The 21,605-nt window shown below is 43.4% G+C and overlaps 1 protein-coding gene across 2 annotated transcripts in view; it reads right to left on the bottom strand.

The window, feature by feature from the left end:
- The window catches only part of LOC115177480 (cyclin-dependent kinase 14), a 207,782-nt gene that overhangs the window by 118,433 nt on the left and 67,744 nt on the right, over positions 1-21,605 (bottom strand). For both annotated transcript variants that reach the window (XM_029738290.1, XM_029738291.1), the window contains 3 exons: positions 9,055-9,149; positions 7,923-8,002; positions 1,607-1,701 (listed from right to left, as the gene is read on the bottom strand). In XM_029738290.1, coding sequence (XP_029594150.1) covers positions 1,607-1,701; positions 7,923-8,002; positions 9,055-9,149 — 270 coding nt within the window. The remainder of the gene's footprint in view (positions 1-1,606; positions 1,702-7,922; positions 8,003-9,054; positions 9,150-21,605) is intronic.

Genomic DNA, 21,605 nt, shown 5'->3' with positions numbered 1-21,605 from the left:
TCACGCTGTCTGTTCAACATTCACAGTAAGAGAAGGGTGTTCTGTCATAATAAAGGCTATGGAGACAGATCCTTGTCAACCGTGTCCACTTACAGACAGCATCTACTTGATGAATATATATACTTGGAATTGGTTAGCTCTTATATTTGCACATGGAGCAGAGAAACAGCACTGAAAGACCTCCACAACCCCTCTATCCAAACTGACCTCTGTTCTCCAGGTAATCAAAATGTACACTTTAAGGCCAGAGAGCATCTTCATTAGAATCCCTACAACCAGCTACAGACTGCCCAGTGCCTGGTTCTGTCATCTCTCAGAGGATCTGGTCAGAATGTATTACCAGGAGCAGATGTTCCCAATGACCCTGCTGAACCATGCTGTACATACAGTACGGTATCAGAGCTGGCTCTTGATCTGATGCACCAGGCCACATAGCACACAGCACGGATGAAAACGAACATGGAGCGGGACTATTTAGAAGGTTATTCTGAGAGACGGCTCAGTCTTGTTTTGCATGTCAACATCAAAGAGGTTGAGCAATTTAGATACAGTATATGGTCTATTGGAGTAATGCTGAGCAGAGACTTTTTCTACTCCTAGAGGCTGGAGGAGATTGGTATTCTGGCTGGTTTGAACTTATCAGTGGATGTTATCCATATGCATATATGTCAGCAGTAACAACAGGCCCCACTACTCCACAGGAGAGAGAGGGAACTCCTGCTGCTATTGCTGTCCACAGCATGTGTGTACGTGTGTGTGTGTGTGTGTGTGTGTGTGTGTGTGTGTGTGTGTGTGTGTGTGTGTGTGTGTGTGTGTGTGTGTGTGTGTGTGTGTGTGTGTGTGTGTGTATCTGCGTGTACATGTGCAAGTGTCTGCGTACGTGTGTGTGTGTATGCACATGTGTGGGTGTGTGTGCGTGCATACATGTGTGCTATGGAAACCTACAGAAACAGCAACCCTCAATTAAAATGTTCCCCCATGATGCCAGGGCTGGGTTCAAAGCTGGGCATGAGGCTGCCATGCCACTCGTGGTTAGGCCACCATTCTATGGCTCTCAGATCACTGTTTCTGTTCAAAGCCTGGAGGAAAATATCCCAGGCTTGGGTTCTGTTTTTAACAGGCAAGACTAAACATTACTAAACGTTCAACCATCTTATAAACAAACAAAGAATATGTGTGTAAAACTAGCCAGAGCTCATGTCTCTTCGAACTGGGATTAAATAAATCAATGTCAATAACTGAAGAGTGAGAGGTCAAATGAATCAAACCATAAAACAAGTCTATTCTATTTCTACAATGAAACTGTGGCTTTTTGAATTTCATCTTAAAATACATTTTACACAAATCAAATATCTTGATCCTCTACTGCTGACTCACATATCCAGTTGGCACTGTAACACTCACCACATACTCATAAATCTGTACTGAGCTAGCCCTGTAACCTGATGTACTACAGTACCCATGATGCTCTGTGTAACATATCCAGATGGCTCTCTGACACTCACCACATACTCAAAGACCTGTACTGAGCCTGCCCTGTAACATGATGTACTACAGTACCCATGATACTCTGTGCAACATATCCAGATGGCTCTCTGACACTCACCACATACTCAAAGACCAGCGTCAGGGTTTCCTTGGTGTGGATGATGTCATGGAGCAGCACGATGTTGGAGTGCTTCAGACCTTTCAGAAGAGATGCTAGGAAAACACAGGATACAGTATTATTATCATGATGAAGCAGTTACATAAAAAAACTACCATCAGTATTACCATTTATTTACAATATGATAAAGAAAATAATAGAATAGAATATAGCCTAACATAATATAATAGCATATAGCCTAATAGAATAGAATAGAATATAGGCTATTATAATAGAATAGAATATAGCCTAATACAATAGAATAGAATATAGCCTAACATAATATAATAGAATATAGCCTAACATAACATAATAGAATAGAACATAGCCTAATATAATATAATAGAATATAGCCTAATAGAATAGAATAGAATATAGGCGAATATAATAGAATAGAATATAGCCTAACATAACATAATAGAATAGAACATAGCCTAATATAATATAATAGAATATAGCCTAATAGAATAGAATAGAATATAGGCGAATATAATAGAATAGAATATAGCCTAATAGAATAGAATATAGCCTAATATAATAGAATAGAATATAGCCTAATATAATATAATAGCATATAGCCTAATATAATAGAATAGAATATAGCCTAACATAATAAAATAGAATATAGCCTAGCATAATAGAATAGAATATAGCATAACATAATAAAATAGAATATAGCCTAATAGAATATAGCCTAGCATAATAGAATAGAATATAGCCTAATAAAACAGAATAGAATATAGCCTAATAGAATACAAAATAATATAGCACAATATAATAGAATATAGCCTAATAGAATAGAATATAGCCTAATAGAATAGAATATAGCCTAACATAATAGAATATAGCCTAATATAATAGAATAGAGCCCAATAGAATAAAATAGAATATAGGCTAATAGAATATAAAAGAATATAGCCTAATATAATATAATACAGCCTAATAGAATAGAATAGAATATAGCCTAATACAATAGAATAGAATATAGCCTAATATAATAGAATATAGCCTAGCATAATAGACTAGAATATAGCCTAATATAATAGAATATAGCCTAATAGAATAGAATAGAATATAGCCTAGCATAATAGAATAGAATATAACCTAATATAATATAATAGAATATAGCCTAATATAATAGAATAGAATATAGCCTAATATAATAGAATATAGCCTAATATAATAGAATATAGCCTAGCATAATAGAATATAGCCTAATAGAATATAATAGAATGTAGCCTAGCATAATAGAATATAACCTAATATAAAATAATAGAATATAGCCTAATATAATAGAATAGAATATAGCCTAATATAATAGAATATAGCCTAATATAATGTTCGTAGTTCCACATATTTTATTTACCGTGAAACAAAATGCAAACACTAAATACTTGAATACACAAAACAACAAACCGTGACGCAGAGAGAAAACACACTACTCAACAATTAATCACCCACAAAAACAGGTGGGATAACATCAACTTAAATATGACCTCCAATTAGAGACAACGACAACCGGCTGCCTCTAATTGGAGATAATTCCAAACAAAACCAACATAGAAATACCAAACTAGAAACTGAACATAGAAATACAAAACATAGACAAACACCCCCTGTCACGCCCTGACCTACTCTACCATAGAAAATAACAACTTACTATGGTCAGGACGTGACAACAGCCTAACATAATAGAATAGAATACAGCCTAATATAATAGAATACAGCCTAATATAATAGAATATCGCCTAATATAATAGAATAGAATATAGCCTAATATAATATAATAGAATATAGACTAACATAATAGAATAGAATATAGCCTATTATAATATTATAGAATACAGCCTAAAATAATATAATAGAATATAACCTAATATAATATAATAGAATATAGCCTAATATAATAGAATATAGTATAGCCTAATATAATAGAATAGAACATAGCCTAACATAATAGAATAGAATATAGCCTAACATAATAGAATATAGCCTAGCATAATAGAATATAGCATAATATAATAGAATAGAATATCGCCTAATAAAATAGAATATAGCCTAATAGAATATAATAGAATATAGCCTAGCATAATAGAATAGAATATAACCTAATATAATAGAATAGAATATAGCCTAACATAATAAAATAGAATATAGCCAAGCATAATAGAATAGAATATAGCCTAATAAAATAGAATAGAATATAGCCTAATAGAATAGAATATAGCCTAATAGAATATAATATAGCCTAACATAATAGAATAGAATATAGCCTAATATAATATAATAGAATATAGCCTAATAGAATAGAATAGAATATAGCACAATATAATAGAATATAGCCTAATAGAATAGAATATAGCCTAATAGAATATAATATAGCCTAACATAATAGAATAGAATATAGCCTAATATAATATAATAGAATATAGCCTAACATAATATAATATAATAGAATATAGCCTAATATAATAGAATAGAATACAGCCTAATATAATATAATAGAATATAGCTAATATAATAGAATAGAATATAGCCTAATATAATAGAATAGAATATAGCCTAATATAATAGAATAGAATATAGCCTAATATAATAGAATAGAATATAGCCTAATATAATAGAATAGAATATAGCCTAATATAATAGAATAGAATATAGCCTAATATAATAGAATAGAATATAGCCTAATATAATAGAATAGTGGATGGTAATAGAAAGAATAGAATAGAACAGAAAGGATTCAAAAATAATAGAATGGAATAGAAAATAAAATACAATTACAGAACAGTTACTAGCAAAAACACTTAAATTACATATATGGCAATCATAGATCTCACTGCTTTAAAATAGAGTCAATGTAGTTATGGTGAAATAGTTATATACAGTGAGGGAAAAAAGTATTTGATCCCCTGCTGATTTTGTACATTTGCCCACTGACAAAGAAATTATCAGTCTATAATTTTAATGGTAGGTTTATTTGAACAGTGAGAGACAGAATAACAACAAAAAATCCATAAAAATGCATGTCAAAAATGTTATAAATTGATTTGCATTTTAATGAGGGAAATAAGTATTTGACCCCCTCTCAATCAGAAAGATTTCTGGCTCCCAGGTGTCTTTTATACAGGTAACGAGCTGAGATTAGGAGCACACTCTTAAAGGGAGTGCTCCTAATCTCATCTTGTTACCTGTATAAAAGACACCTGTCCACAGAAGCAATCAATCAGATTCCAAACTCTCCACCATGGCTAAGACCAAAGAGCTCTCCAAAGAGGTCAGGGACAAGATTGTAGACCTACACAAGGCTGGAATGGGCTACAAGACCATCGCCAAGCAGCTTGGAAGGTGACAACAGTTGGTGCGATTATTCGCAAATGGAAGAAACACAAAAGAACTGTCAATCTCCCTCGGCCTGGGGCTCCATGCAAGATCTCACCCGTGGAGTTGCAATGATCATGAGAACGGTGAGGAATCAGCCCAGAACTACACGGGAGGATCTTGTCAATGATCTCAAGGCAGCTGGGACCATAGTCACCAAGAAAACAATTGGTAACACACTACGCCATGAAGGACTGAAATCCTGCAGCGCCCGCAAGGTCCCCCTGCTCAAGAAAGCACATATACATGCGCATCTGAAGTTTGGGTGTGTGAAAGTGTTGTGGTCAGATGAGACCAAAATGGAGCTCTTTGGCATGAACTCAAATCGCCGTGTTTGGAGGAGGAGGAATGCTGCCTATGACCCCAAGAACATCATCCCCACCGTCAAAAATGGAGGTGGAAACATTATGCTTTGGGGGTGTTTTTCTGCTAAGGGGACAGGACAACTTCACCGCATCAAAGGGACGATAGACGGGGCCATGTACCGTCAAATCTTGGGTGAGAACCTCCTTCCCTCAGCCAGGGCAGTGAAAATGGGTTGTGGATGGGTATTCCAGCATGACAATGACCCAAAACACATGGCCAAGGCAACAAAGGAGTGGCTCAAGAAGAAGCACATTAAGGTCTTGGAGTGGCCTAGCCAGACTCCAGACCTTAACCCCATAGAAAATCTGTGGAGGGAGCTGAAGGTTTGAGTTGCCAAACGTCAGCCTCGAAACCTTAATGACTTGGAGAAGATCTGCAAAGAGGAGTGGAACAAAATCCCTCCTGAGATGTGTGCAAACCTGGTGGCCAACTACAAGAAACGTCTGACCTCTGTGATCGCCAACAAAATTTTTTCCACCAAGTACTAAGTCATGTTTTGCAGAGGGGTCAAATACTTATTTCCCTCATTAAAATGCAAATCAATTTATAACATTTTTGACATGCGTTTTTCTGGATTTTTTGTTGTTGTTATTCTGTCTCTCACTGTTCAAATAAACCTACCACTAAAATGATAGACTGATCATTTCTTTGTCAGTGGGCAAATGTACAAAATCAGCAGGGGATCAAATACTTTTTTCCCTCACTGTAACTGGTTTCAGTTTGCCACCAACTTTTTCAGAGTAGAAACTTTAAGAGAGAGAGTAAAGAGAGAGAGAGAGTAAAGAGAGAGAGAGAGAGAGAGAGAGAGAGAGAGAGAGAGAGAGAGAGAGAGAGAGAGAGAGAGAAAGAGTAAAGAGACAGAAAGCCAAAGCCTTGGGGAGGGACCATCACTCCCATTATTTGGGATGCAAAGCTCTGTGTCTATTGTGTCAGCTTGCGGGCCGGGCGTGAACAGAGCAATTAGTGGCAATAGTCAGCGTCGCTCTAAACCCTCGCTGGAGGAGCCGCGCTGCGCTGTTTCAACTGGTGACTACGGAGGGAGAGAACACTTCACACAACGCCTTTTCATGTGTTTGAAAGATGTGATCTGAGGCACTTCGGCTCCACCTCTCCCTCCACCCATTACTGAGGAGACACAATCACCACGGCTGAGCCAAACAAACAGTTGTCAGAAATCTTATCTCGTTAAGAGCCAAACAACACAGGGAATGGTTTCATTTAGAACAGAGAGCGGGAGCGGCATATTAAGTGTGTTTTTATTATGAGAAACCTAAATGGGATTTTCAGACTGTTGCGAATGTGATTAATTTAGCAAACAGCAATTCTGTTTCAAGGGCACAGCGAGAGAAAACCAACGGCATCCTGATTTGCAGAGCACACAGCACAGAGCCATTGTGCATTAACACCTAAAGCACTGAAACCCCTAAAGATCAAAGGCAATGCTCCTCTCACGCATATCTGTCCTAGTGGTATAGACACGAGCTACCTCAAATGCTGCTGCACCAATTTAGGTAAAGATCTATATGGTCTATACAACAGTCCCTCCCTCCCTTCCTCCTGACACACAGAGACTGACTGTGTTGGTAATGTTATTGTGTGTGCCCATGCACACACACACGCACGCCTAGATACATGCACGGATGCGCACATGCATGCACTCATGCACTCATACACAAACACACACCTGGGTCCTCTCTCAGGGGTGCAGGTATTGCTTTCAACACCGCCCTGTAATTCTGTCCACGTTTCCACTCTGGAAGCATCTCGGCTCAGTAATCGCTGAATTAGTTAAATTTCAAAGTGCTTTTCTGATCTGCTCACCGGGGGAGAGAGGGATGGGGGAGGAAGGGAGGGAGGCTGGGGTGGGGATGAGGAGGAGGGAAGAGGGGCTGGTGCATAGCTCTCAGCTCAGTTCATCAGCCCAGGATCCCACAGATCAAACAGCCAAAATCGTTTTCTCATCTAAATAAAGGAAGGCTCCAGACCAGCTAGGCCCGGCTCTGCCTATGGAGGTGAGTCTGCCACATATTTCTCACACCCACCCTCACACCAAAGACTGCTAGCCGGCCTTCACACAACTTGACCTGCTGTGACACACGGCCAGGGACCAGGAGAAAGCACCCCATGGCAAGAACATCCCTCTGAAGTGATTTAGCCCAGTGCCATGACGGAACGCTATGCAGACGAATAAGGTAGACATGGCCCATGGGATGGGTTTTTGGTTTTCATAAGGCTGAAACTCAGCCAGATCCTTATCTAACTAACACCAGAGGCAGTTTTATAATTTGGCTGTGCTGGTAAAGGCTTCAGATTTGGCTTTTCTAGATGATACAATTTTTGTTAGAGACGTCTCTCTGACAACCCTCTGACCATTACACAAACAGAAGTCCACTTAACCCAAGTACCTAGAATAACAACACTTAACGTTATCTTCAAACTCTTAAAGTCCAATTAAAGTGAACTCTACAGTATTTAGACTTTACAGGAGCCTAATCCTAATGTAACCCTTCTAGGTGTGACAGAGACCAACCTTCTCTGATGGCGGTGAACGGTGTCCCCTCCTCCTCCTGCAGACGAATCACTTTCAGGGCTACCAGCTTGCCGTTCACCCTGGCAACAAGAAGATAAGGCACCCCAACACGTTACACTTCATCCCATGAAAAAAGGACTCAATAATGAGGCAGGCAGTGAATGGAGAGAATGGTAGATTTCTGTAAGTCAATGAAATGCAATTTAGGAGCACTGGACTGAGACTTAGTAGAAGACCAGAAGATTAAATAAAATGAACCTCACCAATCAAATCCATTGTAGTGAAGAAAAACACATACAAAGTAATTTCATTACAGTGAGAAATTACCTCAATACATTTCAATCCATTTATGGCTATGACATTTTCATTTGCTACATTTTAATTGTCAGAACTTGGAAATTTTACCGCTCTGCACAAACAGGAAAAAAGGAAAATAACAAAATAATAACCTTAAACAATCGTTAAACAATTCCATTCCAAAGTGATTTAATAAAACAAATTGTATTTCATGGTTGGGAAGTGCAGATCTTTTATTAGTGTAATATGGAAAATAAATGAATATGGAATATGGACAGTAATTGTTATTACCCTTAACCACTTTACTGCTTCATAATTACAAGTAGTTATGTGCATTTCAATTGGTCATATACAGTTATGTAGGAAATGCAGAAAATGCAGTGCAGTCAAAAACATGATTTTCCTGTGTTATATATATATATATTTTTTTTCTTTTTTCCCCACACTTTAAGGTTGGAATAATACTGTGAAATTGTGAAAATTATTATAATGCCCTTTCAGTGTAAGAGCTGTTTGAAAAGACCACCAGAAATGTCAGTCTATTTTGGTGGGATGGAGTTTTGGCCTGCCTGGTGACATCATCAAATGGTAAATTAGTTAATAAACCAATAAGAAAGAGAGTTCCAAACATTTCCCTTTCCCACTCAGACCACTCCCAGACAGTTCTAGCAAAATTCTTGCTTGAGAAATGGCACTTTGCTAAGAAGCATTTTTTAAAACCATTTTAACTGAAAACAATCACACTAAGGTATTTAATTGTTACCCATAAAGTATTTGATATTGAGATAAAAACAGCTGCATTGGACCTTTATATTAATATTGTTTAGGCACTCACTTGCTTTTCCCTTTGTATACTGTAGCGTATGAGCCTTCTCCCAGTTTCTCAAGCTTCTCATAGGAATCAGCCTTCCCAAACTTGGGGCTTGTGGGCTGAAACAGAGAGAGAGAACATAATTCAGGAAAAGAGACACCGATTACAGTAGAGAGGACTCAGTTTGGGTGTATTAACCTCTCTCACCAGTGAGAGAGCAGCCATAGGGACAGTCTTATATCTGTGTAGATTATGGAAGAGCCACAGCACTTGGGAGCTTGGTTGCTGTAACGGCATTGTTACCAAACAATAATGTTAACCCTAAGAAAGCTACTATACGTGCTATTTCACAAGGAGGGACATGGTACAGTAGATGTGGTTTGGGTCAAGAGGCCTAACACCAGATCCATTCTAACACCAGACACTTGTGACCCTGCTGGCACACAGCCTGTAGAAAAATGGCACGGACTGTTTCACTGGTTTCTACTCTGGATGATGGAAAGCTTCCAGTCATCCAGGAAATGGGTTGTGTAGGATTTCACACACAGAGACTGTAATAAAGGTCTGGAGGAAATTTCACTGCTGCAGCTAGCAGGACCAAACACACCGAAAGAAAAAAAATAGTAGTATGTGCTTCGTTTATCTCAGAAGATCTCAGAGTATAGTGCTTTGTTTATCTCAGAAGATCTCAGAGTATAGTGCTTTGTTTATCTCAGAAGATCTCAGAGTATAGTGCTTTGTTTATCTCAGAAGATCTCAGAGTATAGTGCTTTGTTTATCTCAGAAGATCTCAGAGTATAGTGCTTTGTTTATCTCAGAAGATCTCAGAGTATAGTGCTTTGTTTATCTCAGAAGATCTCAGAGTATAGTGCTTTGTTTATCTCAGAAGATCTCAGAGTATAGTGCTTTGTTTATCTCAGAAGATCTCAGAGTATAGTGCTTTGTTTATCTCAGAAGATCTCAGAGTATAGTGCTTTGTTTATCTCAGAAGATCTCAGAGTATAGTGCTTTGTTTATCTCAGAAGATCTCAGAGTATAGTGCTTTGTTTATCTCAGAAGATCTCAGAGTATAGTGCTTTGTTTATCTCAGAAGATCTCAGAGTATAGTGCTTTGTTTATCTCAGAAGATCTCAGAGTATAGTGCTTTGTTTATCTCAGAAGATCTCAGAGTATAGTGCTTTGTTTATCTCAGAAGATCTCAGAGTATAGTGCTTTGTTTATCTCAGAAGATCTCAGAGTATAGTGCTTTTAAGCCACTTCAGACCCCTATTCCACTTCTCTAACTCATTTTCATATTTCTAGAGTTCATTGGTAAGATAACTGTACAGAAGGTGTATGCTATTCAGGTACAACCATTTTATTAAATGAGTTTTGGCTGCATGGTATTGACAATCAACTGTTGAATGAAAATAGGACGGGTCCTATCAAAGTTTGAATGAAGATAGTACCTGTTCTATCATTGGAAAACAGATTCAGGTAGGTCCTATAGAGGTGGAACAAATCCTGACCGTGTCATGTTTCTCTCTAAGCATTCCATGGGGATCATGATGGATCATGGAGGATCATGGGACGGTGACAGAGGTGACACCAGTCAGATGAATTAAGGCCACCGAAGGCAGACCTGGCTCTCAAGAGAAGACAGGCTATGTGCACGCTGTCCACAAAATGAGGTGCACTTCCTAACCTTCTGCCAAATGTATGACCATATTAGAGACACATATTTCAGACACAGACCCACAAAGAATTTGAAAACAAATACAATTTTGATAAACTCTCATATCAATTGGGTTTAATACCTGGCCAGGGTAACAGGAGAACAGAGGACACAACCAGCTACTGGATCGGATTCATAATAGTGGGTCATGTTTACGGCCTGTTCAATTTGATGCACTATTACTAATGTTACAGACACACTTTTCAATGATTTAGATACGGGGACAGTAAAGGAAATAGAAGAGAGAGAGAGGGAGAGACAGACAGAGAGAGAGAGAGAGAGAAAGAGAGAGAGAGAGAGAGAGAGAGAGTGAGAGACTGAGAATTAACACTCATGCATTCGTCTTGAACTCTTCACAGAAATGGAGTGAGAAAAACCCATTACCCATAACACACTGCACCTGACATTTCAGCTTCCTCCAAAATCTCTCTCTATCTCAGACAATCAGGCCCAAAATGAACTCAACTAGAAAGTCTCAACCTCCATCAGCAACTCTTCTCTGGAGGAAAGTGTGTGTGTGTGTGTGTGTGTGTGTGTGTGTGTGTGTGTGTGTGTGTGTGTGCGCGCGAGTGAGTGAGTGTGTGTGTGTGTGTGTGTGTGCATCTGTGCTTGCATCTGTGCATGTGTCTGTGTGTCATCAAGACTCTAGACTTTCTCTTACATTCCATTATTTTCTTTAAGAATAACTGAAAAGAACAATGACTGACAGCAATGTAACCTGTTGTGGACCTGTCTGTCCTTTCAGTGATATAGCATTTCAGCCCTGGTGGCAGACAGACATAAAATATATCTGCTATCTCTTACTGTTGTCATACTTTAAATACAGGGGCTTCTAGAGGTTAACGTCTGGCTGCTGTAATGTCTCTGTTTTATCATTTAAAGAGCGAGTGGACCAGGTGAGAGCTCAGGGAAAGCTCCAACACATTCCAGACAATCCCTGGGGAACAACTCAGTTCTCCCGTCATCACTGTCTCTCTCTGGGCAGTGTGGGCACACACGCTCACACGCTCACACACACATGTACGCGCACATGCGCACATACACACACACACATGCAAACACGCACTCACATCTTTTAGCAGTGTCTTTGTCCCTCTGGTTGCTATCTAGTCATCTCCTGCTGCCACACTAATAAATCCATGCAGCATTTCTGAGGGTTTAATAAACAAAGAAATTCCCCTGGGAGATGACAGGAAGTGAAACAGTATCTGTGAAACCCAGCTGGACTGGGTTTGCAGGCAGCTCACACATCTCAACCTATTACAGGCCAAATACAGGGCTGTTAAAGGCCCCTGTAGGGTCTGGTAGGACCAACAACGGGATATGCTGCAACATAGAATCTGCTGCAATGTAGAATCTGCTGCAACATGGAATCTGCTGCAATGTAGAATCTGCTGCAACATGGAATCTGCTGCAACGTAGAATCTGCTACAACATGGAATCTGCTGCAACATGGAATCTGCTGCAACGTAGAATCTGCTGCAACATGGAATCTGCTGCAACGTAGAATCTGCTGCAACACAGAATCTGCTGCAACACAAACACACTCAGCTAGTGTCTGTTATATAGTAAAGGGAGTAGGTCCTGATCCAGGACCAGATATATCCACAAAGATACCTCCAACAAACACAGGAGTACTAAGGGTAGTTTATTCAGCCAACAGCCTGGTGAGCCAACACAAACACATACTCAGGGCCAGTCAATGTGTGAAGCGGCTCTCCAGTGGATTGTTGGCCTGATGGTTTAGCTGTACACAGGTTGATTATTAGAGAAATGGAGGTCAGGGTTAAGGGTGAGACACATCACTAGCCTGATTGGCTGAGAGCCTACTACCTGGCTGGATACCCCCACTTCATTTCCCCAACAGTTAACAAGGAATTGGAGGTCTCTGGGTAAAGGGGTAAGGTGGGGGTCCTGGGGGGCTACAGTTCAGCTTGCCTCTCTCTCAATTCAATGTATCTCTCTCTCCCCCTCTCTCTGTCTCCTCCTCCAGGCTAAGTGCCCCTTGTACTGTACATCTCATTCATTTTTCATGTCTATGAATGTTCAACCAAATGGATTCTATCTGGGGTTCTCTCTTTCAGCCTTTTATTTTCTATCTGTTTCTAGGCTTTGACCCCTTCCCCCCCTCTCTATCTTCTCTCTATCTTCTCTCTATCCTCTCTCTGTCCTCTCTCTATCTTCTCTCTATCTTCTCTCTATCCTCTCTCTGTCCTCTCTCTATCTTCTCTCTATCTTCTCTCTATCCTCTCTCTGTCCTCTCTCTGTCCTCTCTCTGTCCTCTCTCTGTCCTCTCTCTGTCTTCTCTCTATCTTCTCTCTATCCTCTCTCTGTCCTCTCTCTGTCCTCTCTCTGTCCTCTCTCTGTCCTCTCTCTATCTTCTCTCTATCTTCTCTCTATCTTCTCTCTGTCCTCTCTCTGTCCTCTCTCTGTCCTCTCTCTGTCCTCTCTCTGTCCTCTCTCTATCTTCTCTCTATCTTCTCTCTATCTTCTCTCTGTCCTCTCTCTGTCCTCTCTCTGTCCTCTCTCTGTCCTCTCTCTATCTTCTCTCTATCTTCTCTCTATCTTCTCTCTGTCCTCTCTCTGTCCTCTCTCTGTCCTCTCTCTGTCCTCTCTCTGTCCTCTCTCTGTCCTCTCTCTATCTTCTCTCTATCTTCTCTCTATCCTCTCTCTGTCCTCTCTCTGTCCTCTGGTGGTGGATGGTACATACCTCAGGTCTCTTCCTGCCTACCCCATGCTGGTACAGTACTGTGAGCTAAAGACCCTACTGAGGTTATTTGATATTAACCATTTAATGTTCTACAACAAGAGTGCAGAGCTCTGGTCCTCAAGGGCTGCAGGGGCAGCGTACACCAGGTGTTTGTCCTTGGCTTTTAATAAGACATTCATTACAATCTGGTGAGCCAGGTGTGTGGACCCTCTGGCCAGTCAGTAGCATTAACTGGTTGATTACATGTCAGGGAGAGAGAGCTGAAACCTAACAGCAGGACTGTGGTCTGTGAGGACTGTAGCTCCGAGCTGTGCACCCATGCACTATTGGAAATACTAGAACATCACTGGAATATAAGTGGTTCAGCATTAATGTTGATAAGAGAAGTAGGCAGGGAAAGATGGCTGATGGCTACAGTCGCCTAAGCAAGAAGACCATTACATTTACATTACATTACACTTAACATCAATTTACATTGTTAGATGTGTTGTGGCCCAAACAAATCATACTGAAAAATTACTAACAAATTACAGAAATGCCGACAGGCAATCAGTCAAGAATAATATAATAGTTATTACATATTATTGTGTGTGCACAATAATAATAATTGAGCTGAACGAAAATACATTGAGGACACGATTTGAAACATGTCTAATCTACATGATTAAGCAATACAGGTCTTCTGGTAACAACATTCAATTAGCCACCAAATGGAAATGACATTCTGGTTAGCTTGTTTTCTCATTTTCAGATCATCAATCTTAACCTAATGTAGCAGGCGTAAAAGAAACGCCTGAGGGAGGTCGGATGAAAACGGAAGCATCCGTTCTGAGGCTTCACCTCTTCTCTTCTTTTCCCCTGAAAACCGGATGCTTCCGGTGACACCCACCCCGCTGAGGGTGCATCAATCTAAATCTAGTTTTAAATGCCAAAACAAAACACTAACAAATACAGAATACAATCTGAGTTTCGATTATGTTTTCTCCCATTATTGTCTGGTGTTATTGCTATAGCATTGTGTGCTGTATATTAGTGACTATACAGTACTGTATATATAGACTGCACAGTGTATTGTATACATTTAAAAACAAAAAAACAATGTCTTAAGTGAGAAGTAGGGATTGGTCTGAAATTCACATGAGCATCAAAATGCATTTTTTTCCCCGTACTGGTCCCCCGTGGGAATCGAACCCGCAACCCTGGCGTTGCAAACACCATGCTCTACCAACTGAGCTACAGGGTTATGCAGGCTTTCATGTTCAAGCCCAGTTCTACCACACCTGATTTTACTATTCAAGGTCTCGATGAACGGCTGAAGTCTTGATGAACAAAAAAGCCTGTATGACCCTGTGGTTCGTCAAACGCAATTTTAGTAACTCCTGATACAAACACCGTGACAAATGACAAACTGCTGAGAAACACCTGTAACAAAAAGTACAAAAAACTTAAGAATAAATATTTACAAATCTGACATTGGATAGGTGCTCTAAATCCTTTAGCTACAAATGTTTTTAGTAATGTTGTACACAGCTGTCCAACTCCAGTAAAAGAGCATACATTCCCACATATATAAATGGCAGTATAAATATGAAATTAGATGGGTGTACTCACAGATCTGGAACAGAACATACATAACTGCTACTGATAGTGCGTGATGTACTGTGTGAATATGAATAAGCGTAAGTCGTTTGTCAGCTAGACGTGGGCCAGCTTAAAGAATTTCTTTGCTTCTCAAATGACAGAAAGTGGCACCTGAAAAGGAGAATCGTTTACAACCTGTGCTACTTATCGCATGTAATTGTAACATAATCATGGCATGCATCTGACAGATGAGGGCAATGACGTCTTCTTCGAGAGTTTGAGAGCTGGTCTCTCCACCGTTCTCCCCTCCGTAGTAGCAAGACGCGCGCACATGTCACGACTTCCACCGAAGTCGGTCCCTCTCCTTGTTCGGGCGGCGTTCGGCCGATCCACTTTCATTTTCCATTTGTTTTGTCTATGTCTTACACACCTGGTTTCACTCACCCAATTACCTGTTTATTATTTAACACTCTGTTCCCCATGTTTGGTTGTGAGTGATTGTTTGTTGTATTGTGGTCCGTATTTGTGGGCTTGGTAATTCTCTTGTATTTTGATGACTTTGAGTAAGGTTACTTTTATCTACTCATCTCTGCTGTCCTGCGCCTGACTCTTCTGCACCAGCTACACATAGATCCTTACAGAATCACTCACCTGGGATTGAGTCAGCAGGAGCAGACGCCCTCCCAGTTGCAGTGGAGGAGCGCGTTCAGCAGCACGCAACCATGTTACAATGTCTGGGCACAGCCATGGATTGCGTGCTGCAGACGATGGATCGTTTGCAGAGAGGAGGAGGTTTTCCAGCACCAACACCAGCCCCACTACAACAGGTCCCACTGTCCACCCCTCTTCCACCTGGTCCCAGCGGGATTCGACTCGCGCTCCCGAGGGCGTATGATGGGACGGCTGCTGGATGCCAGGGGTTTCTACTACAGCTGGAGCTCTACCTGGCGACCGTCCATCCGGCTCCTTCAGGGCATGAGAGTGTGTCCGCCCTCGTCTCCTGTCTCTCAGGCAAAGCCCTGGAGTGGGCTAACGCCGTATGGAGTTAGCCCATTATGCAGAGTTCAACGGGGGAACGTCTGTTCCACCTGAGGCAGGGGACGAGGAGCGTGCAGGATTTCGCTGTGTACTTCCGGACCCTGGCCGCCACCGCGGGATGGAACGACAGGGCCCTGATCGATCACTACAGGTGCAGTCTGCGCGAGGACGTCCATCGGGAGTTGGCCTGCCGAGAAACCACAATCATATTGGAACAGCTGGTGGACATGTCCATCCGGCTGGACAACCTGCTGACTGCCCGCAGACGTCCGGATCGGGACCTGTCAGTTCCATCCCCCAGCGCCTCCGCTCCGACGCCCATGGAGCTGGGAGGTGCTGCACTTAGGGCGACCGGAGGAGGGGCCATTCCCTGCACCATCTGTGGCCGCAGAGGGCACACTGCTGGTCGGTGCTGGGGCGGTTCCTCAGGGAGTCGAGGCAGCAGGCAGGGCACTATCGTGTCACCCCAGGTGAGTTGGCACCAGGCTCACCCAAAGCCCCCTGTTGCTCAAATATATGTGTTTATTTCATTTCCTGAGTTTTCCCCGCATTCTCATCATAAGGCGCTAGTAGATTCAGGCGCAGCTGGGAATTTTATTGACCGTTCATTTGCTCATAGTTTAGGGATTCCCCTTGTTCCTGTGGATATGCCCTTCCCTGTGCACGCCCTAGATAGTTGACCATTAGGGTCAGGGCTGAGTAGGGAGGCCACCGCTCCACTTGACGTGGTTACGCAGGAGGGTCACAAGGAGAGAATCAGTCTCTTCCTTATTGATTCTCCTGCGTTTCCCGTGGCGCTGGGCCTACCCTGGTTGACCTGTCATAACCCCACTATTTCGTGGCAACAGAGGGCTTTCAAGGGATGGTCACGAGAGTGCTCAGGGAGGTGTGTGGGGGTTTCCATCGGTGCGACTACGGTGGAAAGTTCAGACCAGGTCTCCACCGTGCGCATCCCCTCAGAATATGCCGATTTGGCTCTCGCTTTCTGTAAGAAGAGGGCGACTAAATAACCACCTCATCGACGGGGGGATTGTGCGATAAATCTCCTGGTAGACCCAGGAGTCACATGTATCCTCTGTCACAGGAGGAGACGGCGGCGATGATGGAAACATGTGTCTCCGAATCCCTGAGGCAGGGATACATTCGGCCCTCCACTTCACCTGCCTCCTCGAGTTTCTTTTTTGTGAAGAAGAAGGATGGGGGTCTGCGCCCGTGTATTGACTATGGAGGGATCAATCAGATCACAGTGAGGTATAGCTACCCGCTGCCTCTCATCGCCAGTGCGATCGAGTCAATGCACGAGGCGCACTTCTTCACAAAATTGTGCTTACAACCAAGTGCTTACAACCTGGTGCATATCCGGGAGGGGGACGAGTGGAAGACGGCATTTAGTACCACCTCAGGGCACTATGACTACCTCGTCATGCCGTACGGGTTGATGAATGCTCGATCAGTCTTCCAGGCCTTTGTTGATGAGATTTTACGGGACCTGCATGGGCAGGGTGTAGTGGTGTATATCGACGACATTCTGATATACTCCGCTACACGCGCCGAGCATGTGTCCCTGGTGCGCAGGGTGCTTGGTCGACTGTTGGAGCATGACCTGTACGTCAAGGCTGAGAAATGTCTGTTCTTCCAACAGTCCGTCTCCTTCCTAGGGTAACGCATTTCCACTTCAGGGGTGGAGATGGAGAGTGACCGCATTTCAGCTGTGCGTAATTGGCCGACTCCCACCACGGTAAAGGAAGTGCAGAGGTTTCTAGGGTTTGCCAACTACTACCGGAGGTTTATCCGGGGTTTTGGTCAGGTAGCAGCTCCCATTACCTCACTGCTGAAGGGGGGACCGGTGCGGCTGCAGTGGTCGGCTGAGGCGGACAGGGCTTTTGGTCACCTGAAGGCTCTGTTTACCTCGGCTCCCGTGCTGGCTCATCCGGATCCCTCTTTGGCGTTCATAGTGGAGGTGGACGCGTCCGAGGCTGGGAAAGGAGCTGTGCTCTCTCAGCGCTCGGGCACGCCACCAAAGCTCCGCCCCTGTGCTTTCTTTTTGAAGAAGCTCAGCCCGGCGAAGCGAAACTATGATGTGGGGGAGCGGGAGCTGTTGGCTGTTGTCAAGGCTCTGAAGGTGTGGAGACATTGGCTTGAGTGGGCTTTACACCCTTTTCTCATCCGGACTGACCACCGCAATCTGGAGTATATCTGGGCAGCGAGGAGACTGAACCAGGCAAGGTGTGCCATGTTTTTTACACGTTTTGTTTTCACTCTATCCTACAGACCAGGTTCCCAGAACGCTAAGGCAGACGCACTGTCCCGGATGTATGACACAGAGGAGCGGTCCATGGATCATACTTCCATACTTCCAGCCTCTTGCCTGGTGGCACCGGTGGTGTGGGAGCTGGACCTGGACATCGAGCGGGCGTTACGCACAGAGACCGGTTGATCTATTGGGCCCACACGTCACCCTCCTCTGGTCACCCTGGCATCGGTTGGACGGTGCGTTGCCTTCGTGGGAAGTACTGGTGGTCCACCTTGGCCAAGGACGTGAGGGTTTATGTTTCCTCCTGCTCGGTGTGCGCCCAGTGCAAGACTCCAAGGCACATGCCCAGAGGGAAGTTACAACCCCTACCCGTTCCACAACGGCCGTGGTCGCACCTGTTGGTGGACTTCCTGATGTATCTTCCTCCCTCACAGGGCAACACCACGATCCTGGTCGTTGTGGATCGGTTTTCTAAGTCCTGCCGTCTCCTCCCTTTGCCCGGTCTCACTATGGCCCTACAGACTACGGGGTGCCTGAGGACATAGTTTCTGATCGGGGTCACCCATTTACGTCCAAGGTCTGGAGAGCATTCATGGAATGTCTGGGGGTCTCGGTCAGCCTCACCTCAGGTTTTCACCCCAAAAGTAACGGGCAGGTGGAGAGAGGAAACCAGGATGTGAGTAGATTTCTGCGGTCATATTGCCAGGACCGGCCGGGGGAGTGAGCGGCGTTCATCCCCTGGGCAGAGATGGCCCAAAACTCACTCCGCCACTCCTCCACTAACCTCTCTCCTTTCCAGTGCGTACTGGGGTATCAGCCGGTTCTGGCACCGTGGCATCAGAGCCAGATCGAAGCTCCTGCGCTGGACGAATGGTTTAAGCGCTCGGAGGAGACCTGGGACGCTGCCCATGGGCACCTGCAACGGGCCGTGAGACGGCAGAAGGCAAGCGCCGACCGTCACCGCAGTGAGGGGATCGGGTCTGGCTCTCGACCTGGAACCTGCCCCTTTGTCTGCCCTGCCGGAAGCTGGGTCCGCGGTTTGTGGGGCCTTTCAAAGCCCTGAGGAGACCGAACGAGGTATGCTATAGGTTACAGCTTCCCCCAGATTACCGTATTAATCCCTCGTTCCATGTGTCTCTCCTCAGGCCGGTGGTGGCTGCTCCACTCCAGGACGCTGAGGTGCGGGAGGTCCCTCCGCCCCCTCTGGACATCGAGGGGGCCCCGGCGAATGCTGTTCGAGCCATCCTGGACTCGAGGCGTCGGGCGAGGGGCGTTCAGTACCTTGTGGAGTGGGAGGGGTATGGTCCGGAGGAGAGATGCTGGGTGCCGGTGGAGGAAGCAAACCACTCCATTTCGTCTCTGCGTTATATTGGCATCGAACATGTCACCCTCCCTAGGAGAGGGGGTGACCTTGATCATTTATTGTTAAAACAAGAGGCTGCCTGGATCTTTAATTTAAAGACCCTTGCTCCCTTCGGTCTCAACGTAGACTTTGATCTGAAGCCATTCTTGTGATTATTGTGACTTTGCCATTGTAATTGTTTGTAAGCTTGTGTAGTCTAAAATGTATCTATGATCGTATGCTATCCATTTGTTCTTTTGTATGTTCTTTGTATGCCATTTTTATATTTCAGAGTTAACCAACGATATTAGGCCACATTTGGCCATGATTACAGACACCTGTGTGTCTTCTGACACTATATAAACGAGTGATCTCGCAGTGTTTGTGATGATACCCTGATGAAGACAGCTTGGCTATCGAAACGTTGGATATTACATTTTTGCATCTGAGCTCCTAGAGTGTGCGGCTCTCCCTTATTTTCAAGTTTTCTACTCCGCTAGCCAGCACCTCGCCTTAATAGGTGTGCGTTTCTTTTTCTTCTAGATTGCCGGTGGAGGACGTCTTGGACCCTTCGGTGCTGCGGGATTTCCACCGTCTCCACCCAGATCGCCCTGTGCCTCGTCCTCCGGGTCGTCCCCGAGGTCGGTCTCGGTGCGCTGCTGGTGCTGCGCGTCAAGGGGGAGGGGGTACTATCACGACTTCCGCCGAAGTCGGTCCCTCTCCTAGTTCGGGTGGCGTTCGGCGGTCGACGTCACCGGCCTTCTAGCCACCGCAGATCCACTTTCATTTTCCATTTGTTTTGCTGATGTCTTACACACCTGGTTTCACTCACCCAATTACCTGTTTATTATTTAACCCTCTGTTCCCCATGTTTGGTTGTGAGTGATTGTTTGTTGTATTGTGGTCCGTATTTGTGGGCTTGGTAATTCTCTTGTATTTTGATGACTTTGAGTAAAGTTACTTTTATTTACTCATCTCTGCTGTCCTGCGCCTGACTCCTCTGCACCAGCTACACATAGATCCTTACAGCACCAGTACTAGTACACGTCATGCTCCCTGTCCCTTGCCACTCAACGATGCCCAACAAACCCAAAGGCTATTTTAAGAAACACCTAATAAATCAAAGTAAGCCCACATCGTGCATACACCAGTGTGTGTGTGTGGGAAAGGGAGGGTGGTGTCAAAAGCTATACACGAAAGAGAACGGTCAAAATAGCCACACCGGTAGGCAAACCCAGGACCTTCAAATCCCAGCGTGGTGATGCTAAGCGTTACACTACGGACCCTCATATAGATAGAGTTGAAGTCGGAAGTTTACATACACCTTAGCCAAATACATTTAAACTCAGTTTTTCACAATTCCTGACATTTAATCCTAGTAAAAATTCTCTGTCTTATGTCAGTTAGGATCACCACTTAATTTTAAAAATGTGAAATGTCAGAATAATAGTACAGAGAATGATTTATTTCAGCTTTTATTTCTTTCATCACATTCCCAGTGGGTCAGAAGTGTACATAAACTCAATTAATATTTGGTAACATTGCCTTTAAATTGCTTAACTTGGGTCAAACATTTCAGGTAGCCTTCCACAAGCATTCCACATTAAGTTGGGCGAATTTTGGCCCATTCCTCCTGGCAGAGCTGGTGTAACTGAGTCAGGTTTGTAGGCCTCCTTGCTCGCACACGCTTTTTCAGTTCTGCCCACAAATGTTCTATAGGATTGAGATCAGGGCTTTGTGATGCCCACTCCACTTTGTTGTCCTTAAGCCATTTTGCCACAACTTTGAAAGTATGCTTGGGGGTCATTGTCTATTTGGAAGACCCATTTGCGACCAAGCTTTAACATCCTGACTGATGTCATAAGATGTTGCTTCAATATATCCACATAATATTCCTACCTCATGATGCCATCTATTTTGTGAAGTGCACCAGTCC

The sequence above is a fragment of the Salmo trutta genome, chromosome 37 (genome assembly GCF_901001165.1).
Source record: "Salmo trutta chromosome 37, fSalTru1.1, whole genome shotgun sequence".
Lineage (NCBI taxonomy): Eukaryota > Metazoa > Chordata > Actinopteri > Salmoniformes > Salmonidae > Salmo > Salmo trutta.
The sequence above is the reverse complement of the archived record's forward strand: the minus strand, read 5'-3'. Positions and strand labels throughout refer to the sequence as shown.